At 54.4% G+C, this 21,916-nt stretch overlaps 1 protein-coding gene across 1 annotated transcript; it reads right to left on the bottom strand.

The window, feature by feature from the left end:
- Positions 1-69: 69 nt before the first annotated feature.
- On the bottom strand, positions 70-21,916 carry MMP28 (matrix metallopeptidase 28). The gene is made up of 8 exons (XM_063174243.1): positions 21,827-21,916; positions 11,093-11,172; positions 9,237-9,382; positions 6,671-6,892; positions 5,291-5,536; positions 4,735-4,884; positions 4,147-4,314; positions 70-2,109 (listed from the first exon to the last, which is right to left on the bottom strand). Exons 1-8 carry the CDS (start codon positions 21,914-21,916, stop codon positions 1,715-1,717), a joined length of 1,497 nt encoding a protein of 498 aa, XP_063030313.1. The 3' UTR covers positions 70-1,714.

The following is a 21,916-nucleotide window of genomic DNA, read 5'->3' as shown; positions in this document are numbered from 1 at the left end:
TTGCTTTAAAAAAAACAACCCAAACCCGAAGTGTGACAGGAAAACAAGCACAAACCCCAACACCACACATCCAGAGGTTGGTTTTATTTGCTGTCAGGTCTCCAAGCCCTTGGGACTCCCTGCAGGCCACGTCACCTGATTGTCATTCAGTTCCTATGGAAATGTGAGTTTCTCTGGAAATGTGGAAATGAGGTTTTGGGCAGATGAAGCCCCTGTGTGTGTGTCTGCACATGAAGGGCTCAGCACAAATGTGATGGAGAATGGGAGGAGTGCTGGCTCCCCATCCTGCCAAACCCACAGCTCAGCTGGCACTGGGTACCACTGAAACCCCTTGCCCTGCTTAGAGCAAGCCCTGCTCTGCAGAGAAAGTCTAGAAATGGCAAAGATGAGGGAAAGAGGAATCCCTGAAGCTGCTGGCATCAGGAGAGCACCCTGGTGTGTCACCCAGCACAGCACCCTGGCAGCACAGCAGGACCAGAGCAGGGCTGGGCTCTGAGCTCCGGCAGAACCACTGCACAAATGGCTTCAATAAATCAATTAATAAAGCTGAGGCCTGTCTTGCCCAGCAGCAAAGCCTCAGAATCCCAGCCCTGGGAAGCTGAGCTCCATCCCCAGCCCTGGGACACTTAGGGCCCTTTGCAAACTGGTGACCCTGCCCAGGAGCCAGAGGCGTTTCCAGGTGGGGAGCCTGCCTTGGGGAAGGAATGAGGAATGTGCAGCCACACTGTCCCTGCAGCCTGCATGCACAGACACGTCCCTCTGTCCTGCTCACCTCTCCTCTTCCCCTCCTCCCACAGCCATTTGTCACCCCTGTTCACCCGGGTGGGGCCCAGGGAGTCAGAAATTCCCTGATCCTGTGTCCCTGATAGTGGGAAAATGACAGATATCAACAAGTATCAACAAAGATATAAAAAAGTATCACCAAACCCCAGTCCTGGATTGAAAAACGTGTGTAACAATATCCTGAAAGTGAACAGAAATGGGTGTGTTTGCAGTCTCCATGGCTGATACATTTTTTTCTTGTGGTCTGTTATAAAACATACAAAGCCTGCAGGCCAGCTGACTGTGGCACATCCTGAAAGTGAACAGAAATGTGTTTGCAGTCTCCATGGCTGATACTTTTTTTTTGGTGCTCTGTTATAAAAAAATACAGTCCCAAAGCCTGCAGGCCACCTGGCCATGGCACATCTGGCTGTGGCACACATCCTGAAAATGAACAGAAATGGCTGTGTTTGCAGTCTCCATGGCTGATACATTTTTCTGTGGTCTTTTAAAAGGAAGAATACAGTCCCAAAGCCTGCAGGCCACCTGGCCGTGGAACACCTGCAAGTGGCACACATCCTGAAAGTGAAGAGAAATGTGTTTGCAGTCTCCATGGCTGATACTTCTTTTCTGTGGTCTGTTATAAAAATTATTGTCCCAAAGCCTGCAGGCCACACGCCTGTGGCACACCTGGCCGTAGCACATCTGGCTGTGGGCACATCTGGCTATGGCACACCTGGCTATGGGCACATCTGGCCGTGGCACACCTGGCTATGGGCACATCTGGCTGTGGCACATCTGGCCGTGGCACACCTGGCTCTGTCCCAGCTCTGCTGGGTCACTGCTGCACCATCCCACAGCAGCACCCATGGGCAGCCAGTCCCTGCCCAACCATCAGACAGGAACCAGAGTCACACCCAGAGGATCCAGGCGACGTCCAGACCCCCTTTCCTCAGAACAGCACCTGCTCACTGTTGGCATCCCAGCAGCCCATCCAGGCCAGCTGCGTGGCCCATTTGCCGGTGGCCACCACCTGCAGCTTGTCCTGGTCGAATTTCCAGAACTGATCGTCCCTGAAGAAGTAGAGGGCGCGGTCGCGGTGGGCGAGGGCGCCGGCGGTGCCCGGGGGCAGCCCTGCCCAGTCCCGCAGGCTCCGGGGGTAATAGGGCTCCACGGCCATGGGATCCTCGCCCAGCACGAAGTACTTGGGCCCCTTGAAGACCACGAGGCGCCGGAGCTGCTGGAAGTAGAGCGCGGTGTCCGGGTGCCGGGGCAGCCCCAGGGCGCTGCATTTGCGGGGGAATCCCGCGTCCAGCTGGGAGCCAGCGTAGCGCCAGCACCGGCCACCTGCGGGACAGGAGGGTCAGAGCACAGCCCAGAGGGGACCCTGCCAGCCTCAGCTCCAGATGTGGTCAGACTCGGCCAAAGGACCGGCCTTGTGGTGGTCAGGGACATCCATGCCGCTGGTGAGCGCTGCAGGGCTGCCCCAAGGAGCAGGCAGGGGGGAATGTCACAGACATCTTTTATGGAAAATCCTTTCCTTAGGGTTTTTCCTCCTGAGAGGCCTCAGGAACGAAATGTAAACAATGATTGTCTGCTGCTGTGGGATGCAACAGGTGCATCTGTGATTGGTCTCATGTGGTTGTTTCTAATTAGTGGCCAATCACAGTCAGCTGTCCCGACTGTCTCAGTCAGTCACAAGCCTTTGTCATCATTCCTTCTTTTTCTATTCTTAGCCAGCCTTCTGATGGAACCATTTCTCCTATTCTTTTAGTACCATTTTAATATAATATATATCATAAAATAATAAATCAAGCCTTCTGAAACATGGAGTCTCTTCCCTCATCCTCAGACCCCTGTGAACACGGTCACAGGGGAAACTGAGGCACGGCAGCTCAGGGGTTTGAAGGCATGGAAAGGGACCACAGGGACAGAGCAAGGCCACCTCCATGCTGCTTCAGGCAAGCCTCCCCCCTGGCCCTGCACAGCGAATGGGACAGACAGAAACAGATCCAGCTGGGGCTGGGGCACCCAAACCCAGCCCTGCAGCGGGAATTGTGACGGGGACTGGCGGCTTGGCTGTCCCCACAGCACCCTGTCCCCACAACAGGGCAGACAAAAGCCCCTTTCTGCTCACAAGGCACAGCCCTGGGGAGGACAGAGGGAGCAGCAGGGCTGGGGAGGCAGAGGGGCTTTGGCTCTCACTCAGCTGCAGCACAAAGCCCCTTTTCTGAGCAGCCAGGGACTGCTTCCCATTAAAGCTGGGGCTGACCCTGGCAGCCAGGCTGCCTGGTTTGACCTTCCTCTCCCCATCTGGCTGCTGGGCAGCTCATGGATGGCATCCCAGCTGCTGGGACAGCTCATGGATGGTATCCCAGCTCCCAGGACAGTTCATGGATGGCATCCCAGCTGCTGGGGCAGCTCATGGATGGAATTCCAGCTGCTGAGGCAATTTAGGAATGGTATCCTAGCTCCCAGGTCAGTTTAGGGATGAGATCCCAGCTCCCAGGGCAGCTCAGGGATGGTGTCCCAGCTCCTGGGGCAGCTTATGGATGATATCCCAGCTCCCAGGGCAGTTTTGGGATGATATCCCAGCCCCCAGGGTAGTTTAGGGATGGTATCCCAGCTGCTAGGGCAGTTCATGGATGGTATCCCAGCTCCTGGGGCAGTTTAGAGATGGTATTCCAGCCCCCAGGACAGCTCATGGATGACGTCCCAGCCCCCAGGGCAGTTTTGGGATGATATCCCAGCTCCCAGGGCAGTTCATGGATGGTATTCCAGCTGCTGGGGCAGTTTAGGGATGGTATCCCAGCTGCTAGGGCAGTTCATGGATGGTATCCCAGCTGCTGGGGCAGTTTAGAGATGGTATTCCTGCTCCCAGGACAGCTCATGGATGATATCCCAGCCCCCAGGGCAGTTTAGGGATGGTATCCCAGCTGCTGGGGCAGTTTAGGGATGGTATCCCAGCTGCTGGGGCAGCTCAGCCCCAGGCACAGCCCAGGGATCCACATGCCCCATGAAACCCCCACGCACTCCCCTGCAATTCCTGTTTTGGGGAGCAGTTTCTCCCCAGCCCCCCCCCCCCCCGCCCCCCACTGCACCTGGATTTGCTTTGACACACCAGTGAGTGCTCTCCTGATGGGGAAACTGAGGCACGAGGCGGTGCTGTGGCCGCCAGGGCTCACCCATGACAGGAACACCCAGCCCAGGGCGCAGCAACGCCCCAGCTCACACAAACAAGAACTGTGTGTGACCCCAGCCAAAGCTGGGCCTCCACCCTGCAGGCAGGAGCAGCGGCAGCCCCGAGGGGAGCCCCCTGTGCCCTCACCCACCTTTGAAGAAGTAGAACTTGCCCCGAGGGGAGCCCCCTGTGCCCTCACCCACCTTTGAAGAAGTAGAACTTGCCCGTGCTCTGGGACCAGGCGCAGGCGTCGATGCCGCCGGGGAGGCCGGGCCAGCGCGGCTGCAGAGCCTGGGGCTCGCTGGCATTGCCACTGCCTGACACCACCCAGTAGTGGCTGCCCTTGAAGATGTAGAGGTTGTGATCCCCGTCTGCGAGGCAGAGGGAGAAATGTTATTAAACCATCCTCCTCTGCCACCCAGATCCCCTCTCCTCCCCGTGTTCTGGGGTTTGGATGCTTCCTCCTGCCCTTCCACCTTCCAGAATCCATTTATTTTCTCCCCTCCAGGCATGAAAGGATAAATGCTGGCCACGGCTCAAGGCTTATCTTGCACAGCTGAGCTCCTGCAGTGGTTAATCCTTGCCATGGCCCAAGTTTGGGGGTGTTTTCCCTGTTTCTGGCACATCGCTGTGCCCTCAATGTGCCCTGCTTCACTGTGCATCAGTGACACCACCAGTGCCAGGAGCTGTGGCCAGTCAAAGCCAGCTTTCCCTCCCCTGGGAGCTGCAGCAGCACTGGGACAAGGGGTGGGGTGCAGGTTTTGGAGGGGGTCACGCTGGCCAGCACCCACCAGAGGTTATGGCATCGAAGAAGGAGTGGCAGTAATAGGTGCTGAGGCTCCTCTGCTGCCGGTCCCTGCTGTAAAGGTCCGTGTTCCAGTCCTGGAAGTGAGTGAAGACCTTTCCTGGGAGCTGGATGGCCGAGCCCTTGGAGGGCTTTCCTGGGATGGAACAAGGGGTGATGAGTCCGGAGAAGGGGTGGAAAAACAACTTTTCCCAAAGCACAGGGCTGGGACTCTCAAGACCCCTTGTCCCAATGTCTGGTTCTTATTCCATGATAGTGACAAAAATCCCTTGGCACCCCAAAAAACATGCACCAGCAGACAAGTGGGCAGCAAACCCAACCTTCCCTGCTCTGGAGGCCCTGGCACCTGTCCCAGCTCTGCATTTCCCTCCCAGCCACCACAGGAATGGAGCCCATGTGACTGCAGTCCTCTCCCCTTTCAGGGACCTGCTCCCATTTGTACTGCTCACTCCTCACCCCAGAGAACAACCCCGGAGGAACCCAGAGAACCCCAGAGAACAACCCTGGAGGAACCCAGGGATGCTCAGAGAAGCCAGGCTCACCGTACAAACTCTGGATGGCCAAGATGTCATCCCAGCTGAGGACAAAATCCTTGCTGAGCTTCTTGTAGTAGGGTGACATGAGGGCGCTCTTGACGGGCGAGTGCTGCAGCCCCAGCGTGTGCCCCACCTCGTGGGCCACCACGATGAACAGGTTCCTGCCCTTGCCACTGTGCAGGGACCAGCGCTCAGCGCTGTCAAAGTGAGCTTCTCCTCGCCGGGGCAGGAAGGCGTGGGCCAGGGCACCGCCTGGGGACACGAGAGCCGGCGGGGACCGTAATGTCACCATGGCGTTTCATGGAAAATCACTTTGTTAGGATTTTTTGTCCTCCTGAGAAGCTGAGAGGCCTCAGGAATGAAATGTAAACATTGATTATCTGCTGCTGTGGAGTGCAACAGGTGGATCTTTGGTTGGTCTCATGTGGTTGTTTTTAATTAATGGCCAGTCACAGTCCAGCTGTCCCGGACTCTCTGGTCAGTCACAAGATTTTATTATCATTCCTTTCTATTCCTTTCAAGCCTTCTGATGAAATCCTTTCTATTCTTTTAGTATACTTTTAATATATCATTTTATTTTAATATAATATGTGACTGTGTTCACAGGGGTCCGAGGATGAGGGAAGAGACGAGGATCTGACTCCATGTTTCACAAGGCTTGATTTATTATTTTATGATATATATTATATTAAAACTATACTAAAATAACAGAAGAAAGGATTTCATCAGAAGGCTGGCTAAGAATAGAAAAGGAAGGAATGATAACAAAGGTTTGTGGCTCGGAGTCTCTGCCATTAATTAGAAACAACCAACATGGGCCAATCACAGATGCACCTGTTACATTCCACAGCAGCAGATAATCATTGTTTATATTTTGTTCCTGAGGCCTTTCAGCTTCTCAGGACAAAAAATACTAGCAAAAGGATTTTTCATGAAAGACGTCTGCGACAATAATATATATCATAAAATAATAAATCAGCCTTCTGAAACATGAAGTCAAGATTCTTGTCTCTTCTCATGTCGGGGTTGCCTGCAAATTCCCACAACTGGTGACCCCAAGTCAAGAAAACTCCACATTGGGTGAGCCCTGAGCGAGGAACATTGCCACAACATGCAGATTTGGTTTGCCCAAATGTGAGTCAGTTTTAGGTGTTTTTGGAGGAGCCCAGGTTTGAAGGGTTTTGTGGGGCTCCTTGAGGAACATCTCAGCCACCTTGCAGGCAGACCTCAGTTGAGGAGTTGGGAGGGGAGAGCCCAGATCAGACAGCAAACTGGTACAAGCTGGGCTGGAGACACTGCAGAGCCTCCACCACCCCCAGCCCTCCTCCCTTTGGGGGCAGACCCCACGTTCCAAAGAGCAGCTTACGAGGGGGAAGCGACCAGCACCTGGCCCGTCGAAGGCGTTGTTGAGTCCGTCGTTGTGGTCGCCGTGGAAGAAGGTGAGGCGGATGTCGGCAGGACCATCCTGCGCCTCCCAGAAGAGCAGGGAGGACACGTTGCTCCAGAGCTGGAAGGCGGCGCGCACGGCCAGGCGCACGCCGTGCTGCGGCAGGTACGGCGGCCGGTTCACCACGCGGTACGTCAGCTGCCGCTTCGGCCACCGCCCTCCTGTGTGGGGACAAGGCCACCCCGGTGGCAGGGAGAAAGGGTGAGCAGGGCTCCATCTGTCCCACATTGCTTCCTTAAAAGGGGGCTAGGGTCTGGGTATGTTGGTGACAAGGGTTTTGGGGATGTTTGTGCTGGGGGTTTGGGTGTGTTGGTGCTGGGGGTTTGGGGATGTTTGTGCCAGGGTTTGGGTATGTTTGAGGGGTTGGTGCTGGGGTTTGGGTGTGTTTGTGCTGGGGTTTGGGGTGTGTTGGTGCTGGGAGGTTGGGGATGTTGGTGCCAGGGTTTGGGTATGTTTGAGGGGTTGGTGCTGGGGTTTGGGTGTGTTTGTGCTGAGGGTTTGGGTGTGTTGATGCTGGGGTTTGGGTGTGTTTGTGCTGAGGTTTGGGGTGTGTTGGTGCTGGGGGTTTGGGGATGTTGGTGCCAGGGTTTGGGTATGTTTAGGGGGTTGGTGCTGGGGTTTGGCTGTGTTGGTGCTGGGGGGTTTGGGTATGTTTGTGCTGGGGTTTGGGTATGTTTGTACCAGGGATTTGAGGATGTTGGTTCTGAGGGTTTGGGTATTTTTGTGCTGGGGGTTTGGGTGTGTTGGTGCTGGGGGTTTGGGTGTGTTTGTGCTGGGGTTTGGGTATGTTTGTACCAGGGATTTGAGGATGTTGGTGCTGAGGGTTTGGGTAATTTTGTGCCAGGGTTTTGGATATGTTTGTGCTGGGATTTGGGTATGTTTGTGCTGGGGTTTGGGTGTGTTGGTGCTGGGGTTTGGGTGTGTTTGTGCAAAGGTTTGGGTGTGTTGGTGCTGGAGTTTGGGTGTGTTGGTGCTGGGGGTTTGGGGATGTTTGTCCCAGGGTTTGGGTATGTTTGTGCTGGGGTTTGGGACCCCAGAGCCCTGGGATTACATTTATCTGGAGGCATCTGGGAGCAGGAACAAAGCCGTGGGGCCCTGGGGGGATGTGGGTGCCAGAGCTGGTGCTGAAGCGTGGGAGTGGGGACAGGCTCCAGCCTCTGCCTCTGCTCCAGATGTGCAGGAAAACAGGGGGAACACAGCTGGCAGCAGACGGCCTGACATGGCACAGAGCCTTTTCTAAAAGCAGCCCTAAAACAAAGCCTGGCATCCCATCCTTTTCTCCACAGGGGCAGAGCATCCACCACCAGAGGAGGATGGCAAGGCTGGCTTAGCAGGGATGGCTCTTGGGAAGAGGAGAGCTTGGCTTTGCCCCGTGCTGGGCTCTGGCTGTGCCCCAAGCCAGCAGGATGAGGGGCACAGGGGAGATCCTGCTGGGACAGGGGGGATAACACAGCACTGAGCTGGCTCAGCTGCCAGGTTTCCTGCTCCAAGCAGGGTAAACAGCACAAAGCCATCCCCAGCCTCCCTCCAGCCCTGCAGGCACCCCCTGTTCCCATCCAGCCCTTGGGTACAGATGTGGTGCTGTCCCATCCCCGCTGCCTGTGGCTTCAGATCACCAGAGCAATAACCACACCGAGCCCTTTCCTGCCCTATCCTTGAGCCACTGCGCATCTCTTGCCACCCACCCACTTTTGTGATGCCCACAAAGGAGCCCCATGAGCCACAGGGCACTGGCTGCTCCTGTTTGCCCACCTCCTGCTCTATGCCCTTCCTGCTCTGCTCACTGCCCACGTGTCCTGGGCACGGGATGGCTCCTGCAAGGGACACATGCTGGGGCTTTGGGAGGAAATCCAGAGGCTGGAGATGGATGGCAGGGCTCTCCTGGGGCAGTGCACGGCCAGCCCTGCCAGATGCACACACAGCCTGACACGGCACAGAGCCTGTTCTTAATCTCCCTTTTGTTTTTCCCATGTCCTGAGCACAGCTGGCCCTCTCGCTCTCTAGGAATCCAGTTACTCATCTGCAAGCCCAAAGAGAGCTCACAAGGGACGAGAGGCCCAGCCCTGGACACACAGAAGGATGCTTAGAGTTAAACCCCTTAACATGGGTGGAATGACTCTCAGGTCAGGCAGCCAAGTGTCCCTAATACGCATTACAAGTCCCAAAGGTCTGCAAAACCTGGAGATAACTTCACCGTGTGCCAGCTCCTGCTCTCCAGATCATGCCAGCACAGCCAAGTACGGAGCCATGGTGACCTGAGTGCTCTCTGGGAAATCTCCTGGCTCCCACAGCAGCAGTAAAACCACCCCAAGAGAGCTGAATTCCCCAAAACCGAGAGTCGAATCTCTAATCACTGCTTTAAAAACAACCTCCAAGTGAGTCCTGGGCTGGGTGCTGTGCCCGTGGGGCTGCACCTCCCACCCACAGCAGCTTCCCCACGAGTCCAGGACGGCAGATCCGAGCAGCCCAGACCCCAAACCCCCCCCGGAGCCCCCCGGTGCTCACCGTGCTGTGCCGAGCGCCGGCGGCGCCGGGCGGGGGCAGCGCGGCCGTGCCCGTCATCCGTGCCACACCTGGGCAGGGCCATCTGACGGAGGGTGCGGGCATCCAGCACCCCGCTGGCAGGGAGGTGGGTCACACGCTGGAAATCCCTGCAGGAGGAAGGGGGGGTGTCAGCAGCCACATCCAGACCCGCCGTGGTGGGGTTTGGGGGTGTTTGTGCCAAGGATTAGGGGGATGTTGGTGCTGGGGGTTTGGGGATGTTTGTGACGGGGTTTGGGGATGTTTGTGATGGGGTTTGGGGATGTTTGTGCTGGGGGTTTGGGTGTGTTGGTGCCGGGGTTTGGGTGTGTTTGTGCAAGGGTTTGGGGATGTTTGTGCTGGGAGTTTGGGTATGTTGGTGCTGAGGGTTTGGGGATGTTGGTGCCAGGGGTTTGGGTGTGTTTGTGCCAGGTTTTTTGGATGTGTTTGTCCTGGGGATTTGGGGATGTTGGTGCTGGAGTTTGGGTATGTTTGTGCCAGGTTTGGGTGTGTTTGTGCTGGGATTTGGGTGTGTTGGTGCTGGGGGGTTGGGTATGTTTGTGACAGGGTTTTGGGTGTGTTGGTGCTGGGGATTTGGGTATGTTGGTGCTGGGGGGTTGGGTATGTTTGTGCCAGGTTTGGGTGTGTTTGTGCCAGGTTTGGGTGTGTTTGTGCTGGGATTTGGGTATGTTTGTGACAGAGTTTTGGGTGTGTTGGTGCTGGGGGTTTGGGTATGTTGGTGCTGGGGCGTTGGGTATGTTGGTGCTGAGGGTTTGGGTATGTTTGTACCAGGGATTTGAGGATGTTGGTGCTGAGGGTTTGGGTATTTTTGTGCCAGGGTTTTGGGTATGTTTGTGCTGGGATTTGGGTATGTTGGTGGAAGGGTTTGGGTATGTTGGTGCTGGGGGTTTAGGTATGTTTCTGCCAGGGGTTTGGATATGTTCGTGCCAGGGATTTGGGTGTGTTTGTACCAGGTTTTTTGGATGTGTTGGTGCTGGGGTTTGAGGATGTTGGTGCCGGGGGTTTGGGTGTGTTGGTGCTGGGTATATTTGTGTTTGGGTATATTTGTGCCAGGGTATGGGTGTGTTTGTGCCAGAGGTGTGGGTATGTTGGTGCCAGGGTTTGGGTATGTTGGTGCTGGGGGTTTGGGTATGTCTGTGCCAGGGTTTGGGTGTGTTGGTGCCAGGGCTCTGGGTGTGTTTCTGCTGGGGTTTGGGTGTGTTTCTGCTGGGGTTTGGGTGTGTTTCTGCTGGGGGTTTGACCCAAGCCAGGATTTTCACCCCACAAGCTTCACACCTCGGCATCGGAACTTCACCCAGCTGGTAAAACAAGAAGGATTTGGCTCTGCAAGCACAGCTGACCTGTAAGTCACCTCATAGCAGGGCAGAGAAGCCTAAAAATGGAGCCTAAAAATGCCTTTTCCCATTTTTAACCCCAGTTATTTGCCTTTCACATTTAACTTTGCATTTGGCTTTGCACAAGGTCAAGCCCAGGAAGCTCCCAGAGGTGATGTCCTTAGGAGAAGCCCAGGCAGGAGCTGGCAGCTCTCCCCCTCTGACATCTCCCAGCCCTCCCCAAGCTCGGCCTCCCACAGATTTTATCACAGGCGAGCTCCGGGCCATAAAAGGCGAATAAAGCAGCAAGAGCTGGGTGCCAGCAGCCAGCACCAGCTGGGGAACCAGGCATGGACCCGCCTCTCCAAAAAACACTGGCTGTGCACTGTGAGACACAGAGCCTCCAGCTGCAAAAAGGCCCCTCTGGCTATAAAAAAACCCCTCGGGGTGTTGGCAGCATCCCTGCAGAGGGAGGTTGGAGGGCAGTGTTGGATGAAAGGCTCCTACCTCAGCGCCTTGCTGAACTCGGCTGGGCTGTGTGTGCCGGCCCCCTGCTCCCTGAAATAGCCATATTTCTCCAGGAAGAGCTGCAAGAAAAAATGGGAAAGGTGCAGCTCAGAGCACATGCTGGTTTGGGAAGATGGGGAAAGGAGATGAAGCGGCAAAGAGTGCTGCAAACCCAAACTGCCTGCTTGTTTTGCTTTGCGTTGGTTTGTTTGTCAGGAGAAGCCACGCCAGGCTTTACCATCCAGCCTGGACTTGCCATTCCCCAGCCACACTGGGATATCCCCACTTTTACAGGGGAACCAGGAGCAAAACCCATCAGCAGCTCAGGATGGGCAGCAGGGATGGAGGAGCATCCTGGGGATGGGGTGGCTTGGAGCCCTCTGAGAGTATCTGGAGAGGAGAAGGGATCTCATCCTTTCCCCCTGTGCTTGTATTTGCATAAAGTTCTCCTCCAGAAGCACAAAATCACCAGTTACAGGGTGAATCACCAGTGGTGACACCAGTGCAGGTGTGTGACTCCCTGGGGTAGCTGTATTTCTCAGGAAGAGCTGCAAGAAAAAATGGGAAAGGTGCAGCTCAGAGCACGTGTTGGCTTGGGAAGGAGGGGGAAAGGAGTTGAGGTGCCAAACAGTGCTGCAAACCCTAAATACCCGCTTGTTTTGCTCCTGGGAGCTCTGCACCTCAAGCAATCATGCCCATACACGTTCCTGTGTGTCTCCTCCCCATCATTTCATTTGGCTCTCGGGGTTTTTGGCCACGATGGAGGCGTAGGAGGAAATACAGAGATCAAAATCCTCTGCTGCCATCCCATCCGCAGCCAGAGGCGACCAAACCCTCAGCTCTGATCGCCCCGGCTCCAGGCAGGGATCCAAACAAAGCCAGGATGGCCACGAGTAGGGCAGGGTGAGCCGGGGTCAGGCTCAGCATCCCCATCCCCACCAGGATGTGCTGCTGCAAAGTGGGGATGCTCAGGGTGCAATTTGCTTTGCCAAACCATTCTTCTCCTTATCGGCCGCCGACACGGAGGGAGACTGCCTCTCTGAACTCGCTCCAGCGCTTAAATTGTATGTTAAAGAAAATAAACGGCTCGGGCTGCTTTTGGGAGGAGTTAATAGCCGGGGTCACACGGGAATGCTCCACGCCCGCCGCCAGGGATGTCTGCGGGACACAAACAAGCTGCCCAGCATCCTGTTAGTGCAGCAGAGCCGAGTTACAGCAATGAATAATAATCAGGATAAAAAGTGAAAGTGGCGGATTCCCCTCGCAGCATCCCAAAGGAGAGGTGGGCTGAGAACCGGGAATGCCAGGGATGGCCTGGATAGCCCGGCTGGGGCCCTCGGGGTGTTTTTAAAGCTGTTTCCCTTCCAGTTCATCTCGGGGCTGGGAAAGGGAAGGGGTTGGAGTGGTGATCTCCTCTCAGTGCTGCTCCTGACTGTGGTTAGGAGCACAGCTCTCCTCTGATTCCCTGCAGAGGAGGCAGCAGCTCCTCCAGGGCCCTGTCACCAGGCAGGGAGCAGGAATGCTCTGTGGATGTGGCAGCCCCGAGCTGTGCCAGGGCCTCTCCCTCTCCTCCTCCTGCCCAAACCTCCTGCTTGCCATGAACAGTCACCCTCATGTCATCCCCAAACACGTCACTGCACAGCCACGTGTGCTCTGCAGCGCTCATCTCCTCCAGTTCCATCTCCTCCATTTCATCTCCTCCAGTTCCATCTCCTCCATTTCATCTCCTCCAGTTCCATCTCCTCCATTTCATCTCCTCCCGTTCCATCTCCTCCATTTCATCTCCTCCCATTCCATCTCCTCCAGTTCCATCTCCTCCATTTCATCTCCTCCAGTTCCATCTCCTCCAGTTCCATCTCCTCCATTTCATCTCCTCCAGTTCCATCTCCTCCATTTCATCTCCTCCCGTTTCATCTCCTCCATTTTATCTCCTCCCATTCCATCTCCTCCAGTTCCATCTCCTCCATTTAATCTCCTCCAGTTCCACCTCCTCCAGTTCATCTCCTCCAGTTCCATCTCCTCCATTTAATCTCCTCCAGTTCATCTCCTCCAGTTCCATCTCCTCCATTTCATCTCCTCCATTTCATCTCCTCCCATTCCATCTCCTCCAGTTCCATCTCCTCCAGTTCCATCTCCTCCATTTCATCTCCTCCCATTCCATCTCCTCCAGTTCCATCTCCTCCAGTTCCATCTCCTCCATTTCATCTCCTCCAGTTCCATCTCCTCCAGTTCCATCTCCTCCAGTTCCATCTCCTCCATTTCATCTCCTCCAGTTCATCTCCTCCAGTTCCATCTCCTCCATTTCATCTCCTCCATTTTATCTCCTCCCATTCCACCTCCTCCATTTCATCTCCTCCAGTTCCATCTCCTCCATTTCATCTCCTCCAGTTCATCTCCTCCATTTCATCTCCTCCAGTTCCATCTCCTCCAGTTCCATCTCCTCCTTTACACCCCCTCTACCTGGAGCATCCCCCTCTGGCAGAGCCCCAGCACACATTCCTGCCTGGACATGCTCTTTACCCAGCCCCACACAAAGAATTTGGCTGTTTTTCCCACCAAAGCTGCCTTGTCTCAGCTGGAAGCACCAGCAGCTCGTCCCAGCAGTGCCAGACTGCAGCAGGAGGAGCCTGAGCATGGCCAGGATCACCCAGACACCTCACAGTGGGTCAGGGTAAATCAGGAAAGTGCCACACTGGGAGGAAGAGCTGTCACAGAGATCTTTTATGGAAAATCCTTCCTTTCCTTAGGATTTTTCCTCCTGAGAAGCTGAGAGGCCTCAAGAACAAAATGCAAACATTGTTTATCTGCTGCTGTGGAATGCAACAGGTGCATCTGTGATTGGGCCCATGTTGGATGTTTGTGATTAATGGCCAATCACAGTCAGCTGGCTCTGACAGAGAGCCCGAGCCACAAACCTTTGTTATCATTCTTTGCTATTCATTCTTAGCCAGCCTTCTGATGAAACCTTTTCTCCTATTCTTTTAGTATAGTTTTAATGTAATATATATCATAAAATAATAAATCAAGCCTTCTGAAACATGGAGTCACATCCTCATCTCTTCCCTCACCCAAGAACCCCTGTGAGCACGGTCACAGACAGCAGTGACTTGTTTGTCAGGAGATGCCACAACAGCTCTGCCCAGGCTTCACCATCCAGCCTGGACTTGCCATTGACCAGTTACACTGGAATATTCCCACTTTTACAGGAGGAAAAACCCATCAGCAGCTCAGGATAGGCAGCAGGGATGGAGGAGCATCCTGGGCATGGAATGGCTTGGAGCCCTCTGAGAGTATCTGGAGAGGGGAAGGGATCTCATCCTTTCCCCTGTGCTTGTATTTGCATAAAGTTCTCCTCCAGAAGCACAAAATCACCAGTTCCATGGTGAATCACCAGTTACAGGGTGCAGATGCCAGAGGTGACATCAGCGCAGATAAATGTGGGCTGAACACCTGGATGGGAAGTCCTGGCTCTCACAGCACACTCTGAACCTTGTCTAACACAATTCTGCATTCACTCAGCACAACCTGAAGCTCTTTCCTCGCCTGTAACCCAACATAATCCCACCATTAAAGCATGAAAATGGTTTTTCCTCACCATGATCTCACGGAGGCTCGAAACCCCATCTGGACACGTCAGGGCGCACAGTGAAAAAAGCAACCCTGTCCCAGCAGCTGCTCTTGAGCAGCACCAGAAGGCACAGAGGCCACTGCTGGCTTTATCACTCCTGCCCAGAGCTCCCTGAGCTTTGCAAGCCCAAGCAAAGCAGCATTTTCCCTGTGGTTTCTGGCCTGTGCCACATTGAGGTTCTCACACACAGGCACCAACTCTCCGGCTGCAAAACCATCAGGAGAAATTCTATTGTGTTTTCTAGACACATCTGCTGCCAGCTAAGGGTGATGGTGGTCCTGGAAACACAGAGCTGCAGGAGAGGGATGTGCTGATCTCTGTCAGGTATTTATCCAAAGCAGAGCACACAAATCCAGGGAGTTTTTGGCATCCAGAGGAACCCAAGAGCCCCTTGCCACAGCGTCCTGTGCCCAAACCAGTGCTGAAGGCTCCCCCTGTCACAGACATCCTTTATGAAAAATCCTTTCCTTAGGATTTTTCCTCCTGAGAAGCTGAGAGGCCTCAGGAACAAAATGTAAACATTGATTATCTGCTGCTGTGGAATGCAACAGGTGCATCTGTGATTGGTCTCATGTGGTTGTCTCTAATTAATGGCCAATCACAGTCAGCTGGCTCGGTCTCTCTGAGCCACAAACCTTTGTTATAATTCCTTTCTATTCTATTCTGATTAAACCTTTTCTTCTATGACTTTAGTATAGTTTTAATATAATATATATCATAAAATAATCAATCAAGCCTTCTGAAATACGGAGTCAGATCCTTGTCTCTTCCCTCATCCTTGTGAACGCTGTCACATCCCCCAGCCCTGCACAGCCCTCCAGAGCCCAGCCAGGCTGCAATCTGGCCCCAGCCCATCCAAACCTCTCCAGAGGCTGCAATGCAAAGTCTGCCCATGCTGGGAACACCCCCTCCCTCCTGCCCCAGACGGGGAAATGCTCTTTTCCACACAATGGGAAAAGAAAAACAGCAGGAAACCAAGAAAAGCATTAACATGAAATATGCCCAGCTCCCTCTCTGCACTAGGGAGGGAGAGGAGCAGGGGTCTGGCTGCTTGGGAGCCAGGGATGGAGCAGAGAACCTCTGGGGACAGCGGGAGGAGCTGGGGACATAGAGGGGCCCTGCTCTGATGTGGAGCCTGTCAGAACCCTGGAAATCATCTCTGCCTTGGCCAAAGCCAAGGAAACACCTTGCCCTCCACCACAGGCATCCCGGGTGGAAGAGAGCCAGCAGCGAACACAATGAACCCTGACTGGAAGCCGGGGGAAGGAGAGTGCCGAGACAGCAGGATCGGCTCCTCCCCTGCAGCTGTGGCTCCTTTCCACCCCCTGAGAACCCGAGGAGCCTCACACAGCTCCTGCTGACCGTGCTGCCCCTGCTCTGCCGGGCACCATCCCCATCCCTCCCCTCCATCCCCGGCAGGGCAGGGAGGGGATCCCACCCTGCCAAATGCCAGGCCAAGAAATGCTGATAATGTATCGTGATTAAGAAATAGTTGGCTTCTGGTTGTGATGGAGTGGGTTGTAACATCTGCATTGTCTCACTCTTCTCATGAGACTGAGAATAAATAGAATTTTAAAAAATAGAATATAGAATAAAATAGAATAAAGAATAAATAAATTTTTTTAAAACGCCTCTCAGTTGCTCCATCTCTGGGTCAGAAAAGGGTTTAATCTGACACAGGTGTTCTGTGACATGGTTACAGGCAGCGCCACTACACTCTGCACCTTTAAAGTCTTTTGTTTGAAACCAGGTGGATCCTAAACCCTGGTTCCAGCATCCCCAGGCTCATCCCACACCATCTCACGGCCAAAACGGGCACAGAGCTCCTGCTTTTCAGCCTCAGTTTCCCCTAGCACACACACACCAGCAGAGCTGGCTCCGGGCGTGTTTTGGCGTGGTCACAGAGGGAGCAGCGGCTCCTCCTGCCCATGGGCTCCCTGATGCCTCCAGGAGATGGCACAGCAATTAAAAACGCTCATTTGCTGCCGCTCAGCCCTGCAAAGCCTCAGGCAGAGCCCCCGCGCCGCCTTTGTTTAAGTGTGTGTGTAAGTATCTCTATAAATATTGCATCTATGGACACACGAGAAGGGGCATTAGCGAGCACAGAGCCTGGCTGGGCTCCCGATGGAAAGGCAGGGAAATCTCAGCTGATTCCCTGAACTGGGGATGGGCAGGGAAACCTCAGCTGATTCCCTGAACTGGGGATGGGGCAGGGAAACCTCAGCTGATTCCCTGCACTGGATATGGAGCGTGTGGAAAGCCCCAAGCATCCCATTCCATCCCATTCCATCCCATTCCATTCCATTCCATTCCATTCCATTCCATTCCATTCCATTCCATTCCATCCCATCCCATCCCATCCCATCCCATCCCATCCCAGGCTGCTGGGATTCCCCTGTTGTGCCCTGGAGGAACCTCCTGCCCTGCCCACCACTCCTAAAATCTACTTTTTAGCGGCAAATAATCCACTTGCCACTAAAGATGTGGAGTTGGGATCTTCTAAACTCCATTTATTTTAACTCTCAATCTTGTAAAGGTGAGAAGCAGCAAGCCTGGCCTAGCTAAAACCCCTCCTGGTTTCACTGATTGGAAAGAGACTTGGAGCAACTTGGTCTGGTGGAAAGTGTGGCAGGGGTGGAATGAGAGGAGATTTAAGGTCCTTCCAACCCAAACCTGGCAGCTCTGCCCAAGCACCCCACACCTGATGGGCTGCTGCACCAGAACTGCTGAATGTGACCCAAAACTCTTGGGGAAACCAGGGAAGAACACCTGGCTTGGCCAAACCTTCCCCTGTGAATACCAGAGGGGCTGACAAACCAGTTTGGTCACACAGCTTGGCTGTGCTGTGGTGTCTGAGGAGGGAAAGGGGAAAGGAAATGGGGAAAGGGAAAGGAAAAGGGGGAAGGAAAAGGGGAAGGAAAAGGGGAAGGGAAGGGAAGGGAAGGGAAGGGAAGGGAAGGGAAGGGAAGGAAAGGAAAGGAAAGGAAAGGAAAGGAAAGGAAAGGAAAGGAAAGGAAAGGAAAGGAAAGGAAAGGAAAGGAAAGGAAAGGAAAGGAAAGGAAAGGAAAGGAAAGGAAAGGAAAGGAAAGGAAAGGAAAGGAAAGGGGAAAGGAAAGGGGAAAGGAAAGGGGAAAGGAAAGGGGAAAGGAAAGGGGAAAGGAAAGGAAAGGGGAAAGGAAAGGAAAGGAAAGGAAAGGAAAGGAAAGGAAAGGAAAGGAAAGGAAAGGAAAGGAAAGGAAAGGAAAGGAAAGGAAAGGAAAGGAAAGGAAAGGAAAGGAAAGGAGAAAGGAAAGGGGAAAGGGGAAAGGAAAGGGAAGGGGAAAGGAAAAGAAAGGAAAGGAAAGGGGAAAGGAAAGGGAAGGGGAATGGAAAAGAAAAGAAAGGAAGCCGGAGTAGGGGGAGGCCCCGGCCCCTGCCCGGCGGGCGAGGTTTGCCCGAACAAGCCGGGATTGTTTTGGGGCAGCAGCGGGAAGAAAGGCGGAGCTGTTGGTGCTGCCTTCGGTGACTCACGGCCTGGAAATCACACCGGGGATGCCCGGGGCACCCGGGGCCGCTCCGCACATCCGCACACCCGCACCGGCGGCTCCGGGACCCGGGAGCGGGGGTGCAGAGCCCGGCCATGCCTCAGAGGGGGAATTCCTCCTTCTCTCCTCATCAGAGGGGGAATTCCTCCTCCTCTCCACCTCTCCCTCCATCGTGCTGAGGCTGCACAGCAGTAATTTTTTACAGGAAGGAGGATTTTTCCTCCTTGTTTCAGAAGGAAGATGTGGGATGCCCTGTGCCCCACAGGGTCTGTGCGGTGCCAGGAGCCTCCCTGCACCCAGCTGTGCTCAGCATCCTTCATCCCAACAGCATCCTGCTCCTAAAGCAGCTCAGAGATGCTGGAGCATCTCCCAGCCCAAAATCTGAGAAATCTGAGACCTTGGTTTGATAAGGGGAAGAATATCAAATATATCAAAACATATCTGGAAGCATCCAAATACTGCAAAATGGGAAGGAGAAGGGCAGGACAGGGGTCAAAAAATTGGAAAAAAAAATCCAAAATGACAATTATTCAATCTGTTAGCCCAGCTCTCTGTTCCCATTCAGTTTTTATCAAAATGCTCCTCAGTTTTTATGGCACCTGGAGCTTCTCACACTAATCTCTGCAGGGATTTCACTGTCCTTTGTCCAGCCCCTCACTCCCACCATGGGCTAGGATCTCACATGCCCCCGGTGTTTTACACAATTCCCTCGGGATCAGGGAATTTTGGGCATTTCCACCTCCCAGCTGCTGTCTGAGCACAGCCCAGCCAGACCCAGCTCTGCCAAACAATGTGCTCTTACACTGGGCCCTCTCTTATCTGTGGATGATAAGATGATTTCACATACAAATGTTTCAAATTAAATTTTCGAATTTTCCTTATTTTTTTAATGTGGTTTTTTTTTGTTTTGTTTTGGTTTGGGGTTTTGGGTTTTGTTTTTTTTTTTTTTTTGGGGGGGGGGGGTTGATTTTTTTTTAACTGCAATTGGTACAGATGCAGTGAAAACATGGAAACCAGCCAGGAAAAGCACACAACTGGACATTTGACAGTCTTATGCATCTAAGTTTACACAACATATTGTTGCTAACTGTGGCTTTTTAAAAAGAATTAACAAAAAAAAAAAAAAAAAAAAAAAAGCCAAGCTTTAGAAGCAAAGCCTGGAAGTGCTCTGAAAGCCACAAATCACCAGAACTATTTGATGTTATGTGAGAATTTCAGCTTCCTCCTGAAAGAAAATTAACTGCTCAGTTTATTTAGGCAAGTTCCACACCCCATTCTCTGCATTTCCATTGTGTGTGTGTTGTCCCCAAGCCCCTGGGCAGCCCAGCACATTCCCCTGGGGAAACTGAGGCAGGGAGACAGGAAAGTGCCTTGCCCAGAACTCTCTCAGGAGGGATCTGCCACAATCCTGGGATTTGCTCTGAAACTTCAAGGGAAAAGAGCTCAGAAGTCACCAATGAGGGGTGGAAAGGCAGTTTGGGTTGTTAAACCAGTTTTTCACAATCAGTTGGTTTCCTTTTAAAGTGAATTTTAAATTATTGGTTTCCTGGGCTGAGGTTTGTGCACAGTGGGAAAATCACAGCTATTAATGACCTCCACCCAGCAGAAAGAGCCTGCACATCAGAACAAACCTCTGAGCTTTCCTGTGCCCTTTTCCTCTCAGAGCATGGGCTCAAAATCCCAACTAATTCACCAGGACTTGCTGGCTGGGGTTGAAAATTAAGCATTTGTACAAATGTACACTGGATCGAGGCCTAAACAACAAAAAATGCCCAATATGAACCTTTGTTCACCAGCCAGGGCTCATACCTCGTCCTCCCAAAACAAACAGGAATGGATGGTGGCACGGGGTGACAATGACAGCAGGACAAACAGAGAAATGCAGACAGGTGATGGGGAGAGGCAGGCAGGGGAAGGGCTGGGTTTTGCCCCCTCCTGGGGATGAAATGCTGGGAGATGGGGAGGATTGCAGGTGCACATCACCTGTGGGGACACCTGGACAGGGCTGGGAGAGCTGGGGCTGCTCATCCTGGACAGGAGAAGCTCCAGGGACACACGGAGCCCATGCAGAGCCTAAAGGGGCTGGAGAGGGAATTTGGGCAAGGGCAAGGACAGACAGGACAAGGAGGAATGGCTTTGAGCTGAAATGGGGCAGGCTTAGATTAGATTTGGGAAGGAATTCCTGCCTGTGAGGGTGGGCAGGCCCTGGCACAGGGTGCCCAGAGCAGCTGTGGCTGCCCCTGGATCCCTGGAAGTGTCCCAGGCCAGGGCTTGGAGCAACCTGGGCTAGTGGAGGTGTCCCTGCCCATGGCAGGGGTGGAATGGGATGAGTTTTAGGTCCATTCTAACCCAAACCAGTCTGTGACTCTCTGCCACAGCTGCCACAGCACAGGTGGCCACACACCCTGGCATTCCAGCCCCATCCATCTCCAGCTGGCACAGTCACACACCTGTGCCACACACACTGCTGTGCCCAGGGCACAGGGGCTGGCACAGGGGTCAGGAGCTCAGGGACACTCACCTGTTCTGGGGATGGACCTTGGGGACACACTCATACCCATGGCACGGGCACACCAGGGACACAGTGACACCTGGGGCATGGACATATGAGGGACACAGGCACACCAGGGACATAGTGACACCTGGGGCACGGCCACACCTATGACACTGGCACACCAGAGACATGGGCACACCAGGGACAGAATGACACCTGGGGCATGGCCACACCTATGACACTGGCACACCAGGGACAGAATGACACCTGGGGCATGGCCACACCTATGACACTGGCACACCAGGGACATGCACACTCAGGGCTAAGACAACCCATGGCACACAGGGATATGCACACACCTATGGCATGGGCACACAGTCACATCTAGAGCGTGGGCACATCTATGGCGCAGGCACAGGGACACGGGCACACCTGGGGCATGGACTCAGTGGGGACAGGCACAGCTGGGGCACGGGGATGTGGGCACACCAGGGACACACAGACCAGGGACACGCACACCGGGGGACAGGCACACCAGTGACACGAACACCAGGGACTTGGACACACAGGGACATGCACGGCCAGGGCACGGGGATGTGGACACACTAGGGACAGTCACATCTAGAGCGTGGGCACACCTATGGCACAGGCACAGGGACACGGGCACGCCTGGGGCACGGACTCAGTGGGGACAGGTACAGTCGGGGCACAGGGACGGGGATGTGGGCACATAAGAGACACACACACCAGGGACACAGCCACACATGACACACACACCAGGGACACAGCCACACATGACACACACACCAGGGGACAGGCACACAGGACACACACACCAGGGACACCGCCACACAGGACACACACACCAGGGGACATGCACACCAGGGACACAGACACCGGGGACACGCACAGCTCTGCCACGACCACACGGGACACGCACACCGGGCACACGGGGACAGGGGCACACCAGAGACACGGACACCAGGAACACGCGCACCCGCGGGGGACGCCCAGCCCGGACGCGCTCCCGCCCTCCCCGGTGCCGGTGCCGGTGCCGGTGCCGGTGCCGGTGCCGGTGCCGGCCGTACCTCCGCCTGCCGCCGCTGAGCCGGGGCCGGTGCGGGCTGAGCGGCCGCCAGCAGCCCCAGCGCCAGGGCCGCCCGCAGCGGCGCTGCCAT

The sequence above is a fragment of the Melospiza melodia genome, chromosome 21, assembly GCF_035770615.1.
Source record: "Melospiza melodia melodia isolate bMelMel2 chromosome 21, bMelMel2.pri, whole genome shotgun sequence".
Lineage (NCBI taxonomy): Eukaryota > Metazoa > Chordata > Aves > Passeriformes > Passerellidae > Melospiza > Melospiza melodia.
Note: the sequence above shows the minus strand (reverse complement) of the source record. Positions and strands in the feature narration are given on the sequence as shown.

What these genes read in the sequence shown, in the direction of transcription:
- MMP28 (XM_063174243.1), bottom strand. Translation starts at nt 21,916, where the DNA reads ATGGCAGCGCCGCTGCGGGCGGCCCTGGCGCTGGGGCTGCTGGCGGCC. An exon ending in CTCAGCGGCGGCAGGCGGAG is followed by an intron (nt 11,173 to 21,826) that starts GTACGGCCGGCA and finishes TTTTTCTTGCAG; the next exon opens with CTCTTCCTGGAGAAATATGG. An exon ending in GGCCATCCAGAGTTTGTACG is followed by an intron (nt 4,885 to 5,290) that starts GTGAGCCTGGCT and finishes GTTCCATCCCAG; the next exon opens with GAAAGCCCTCCAAGGGCTCG.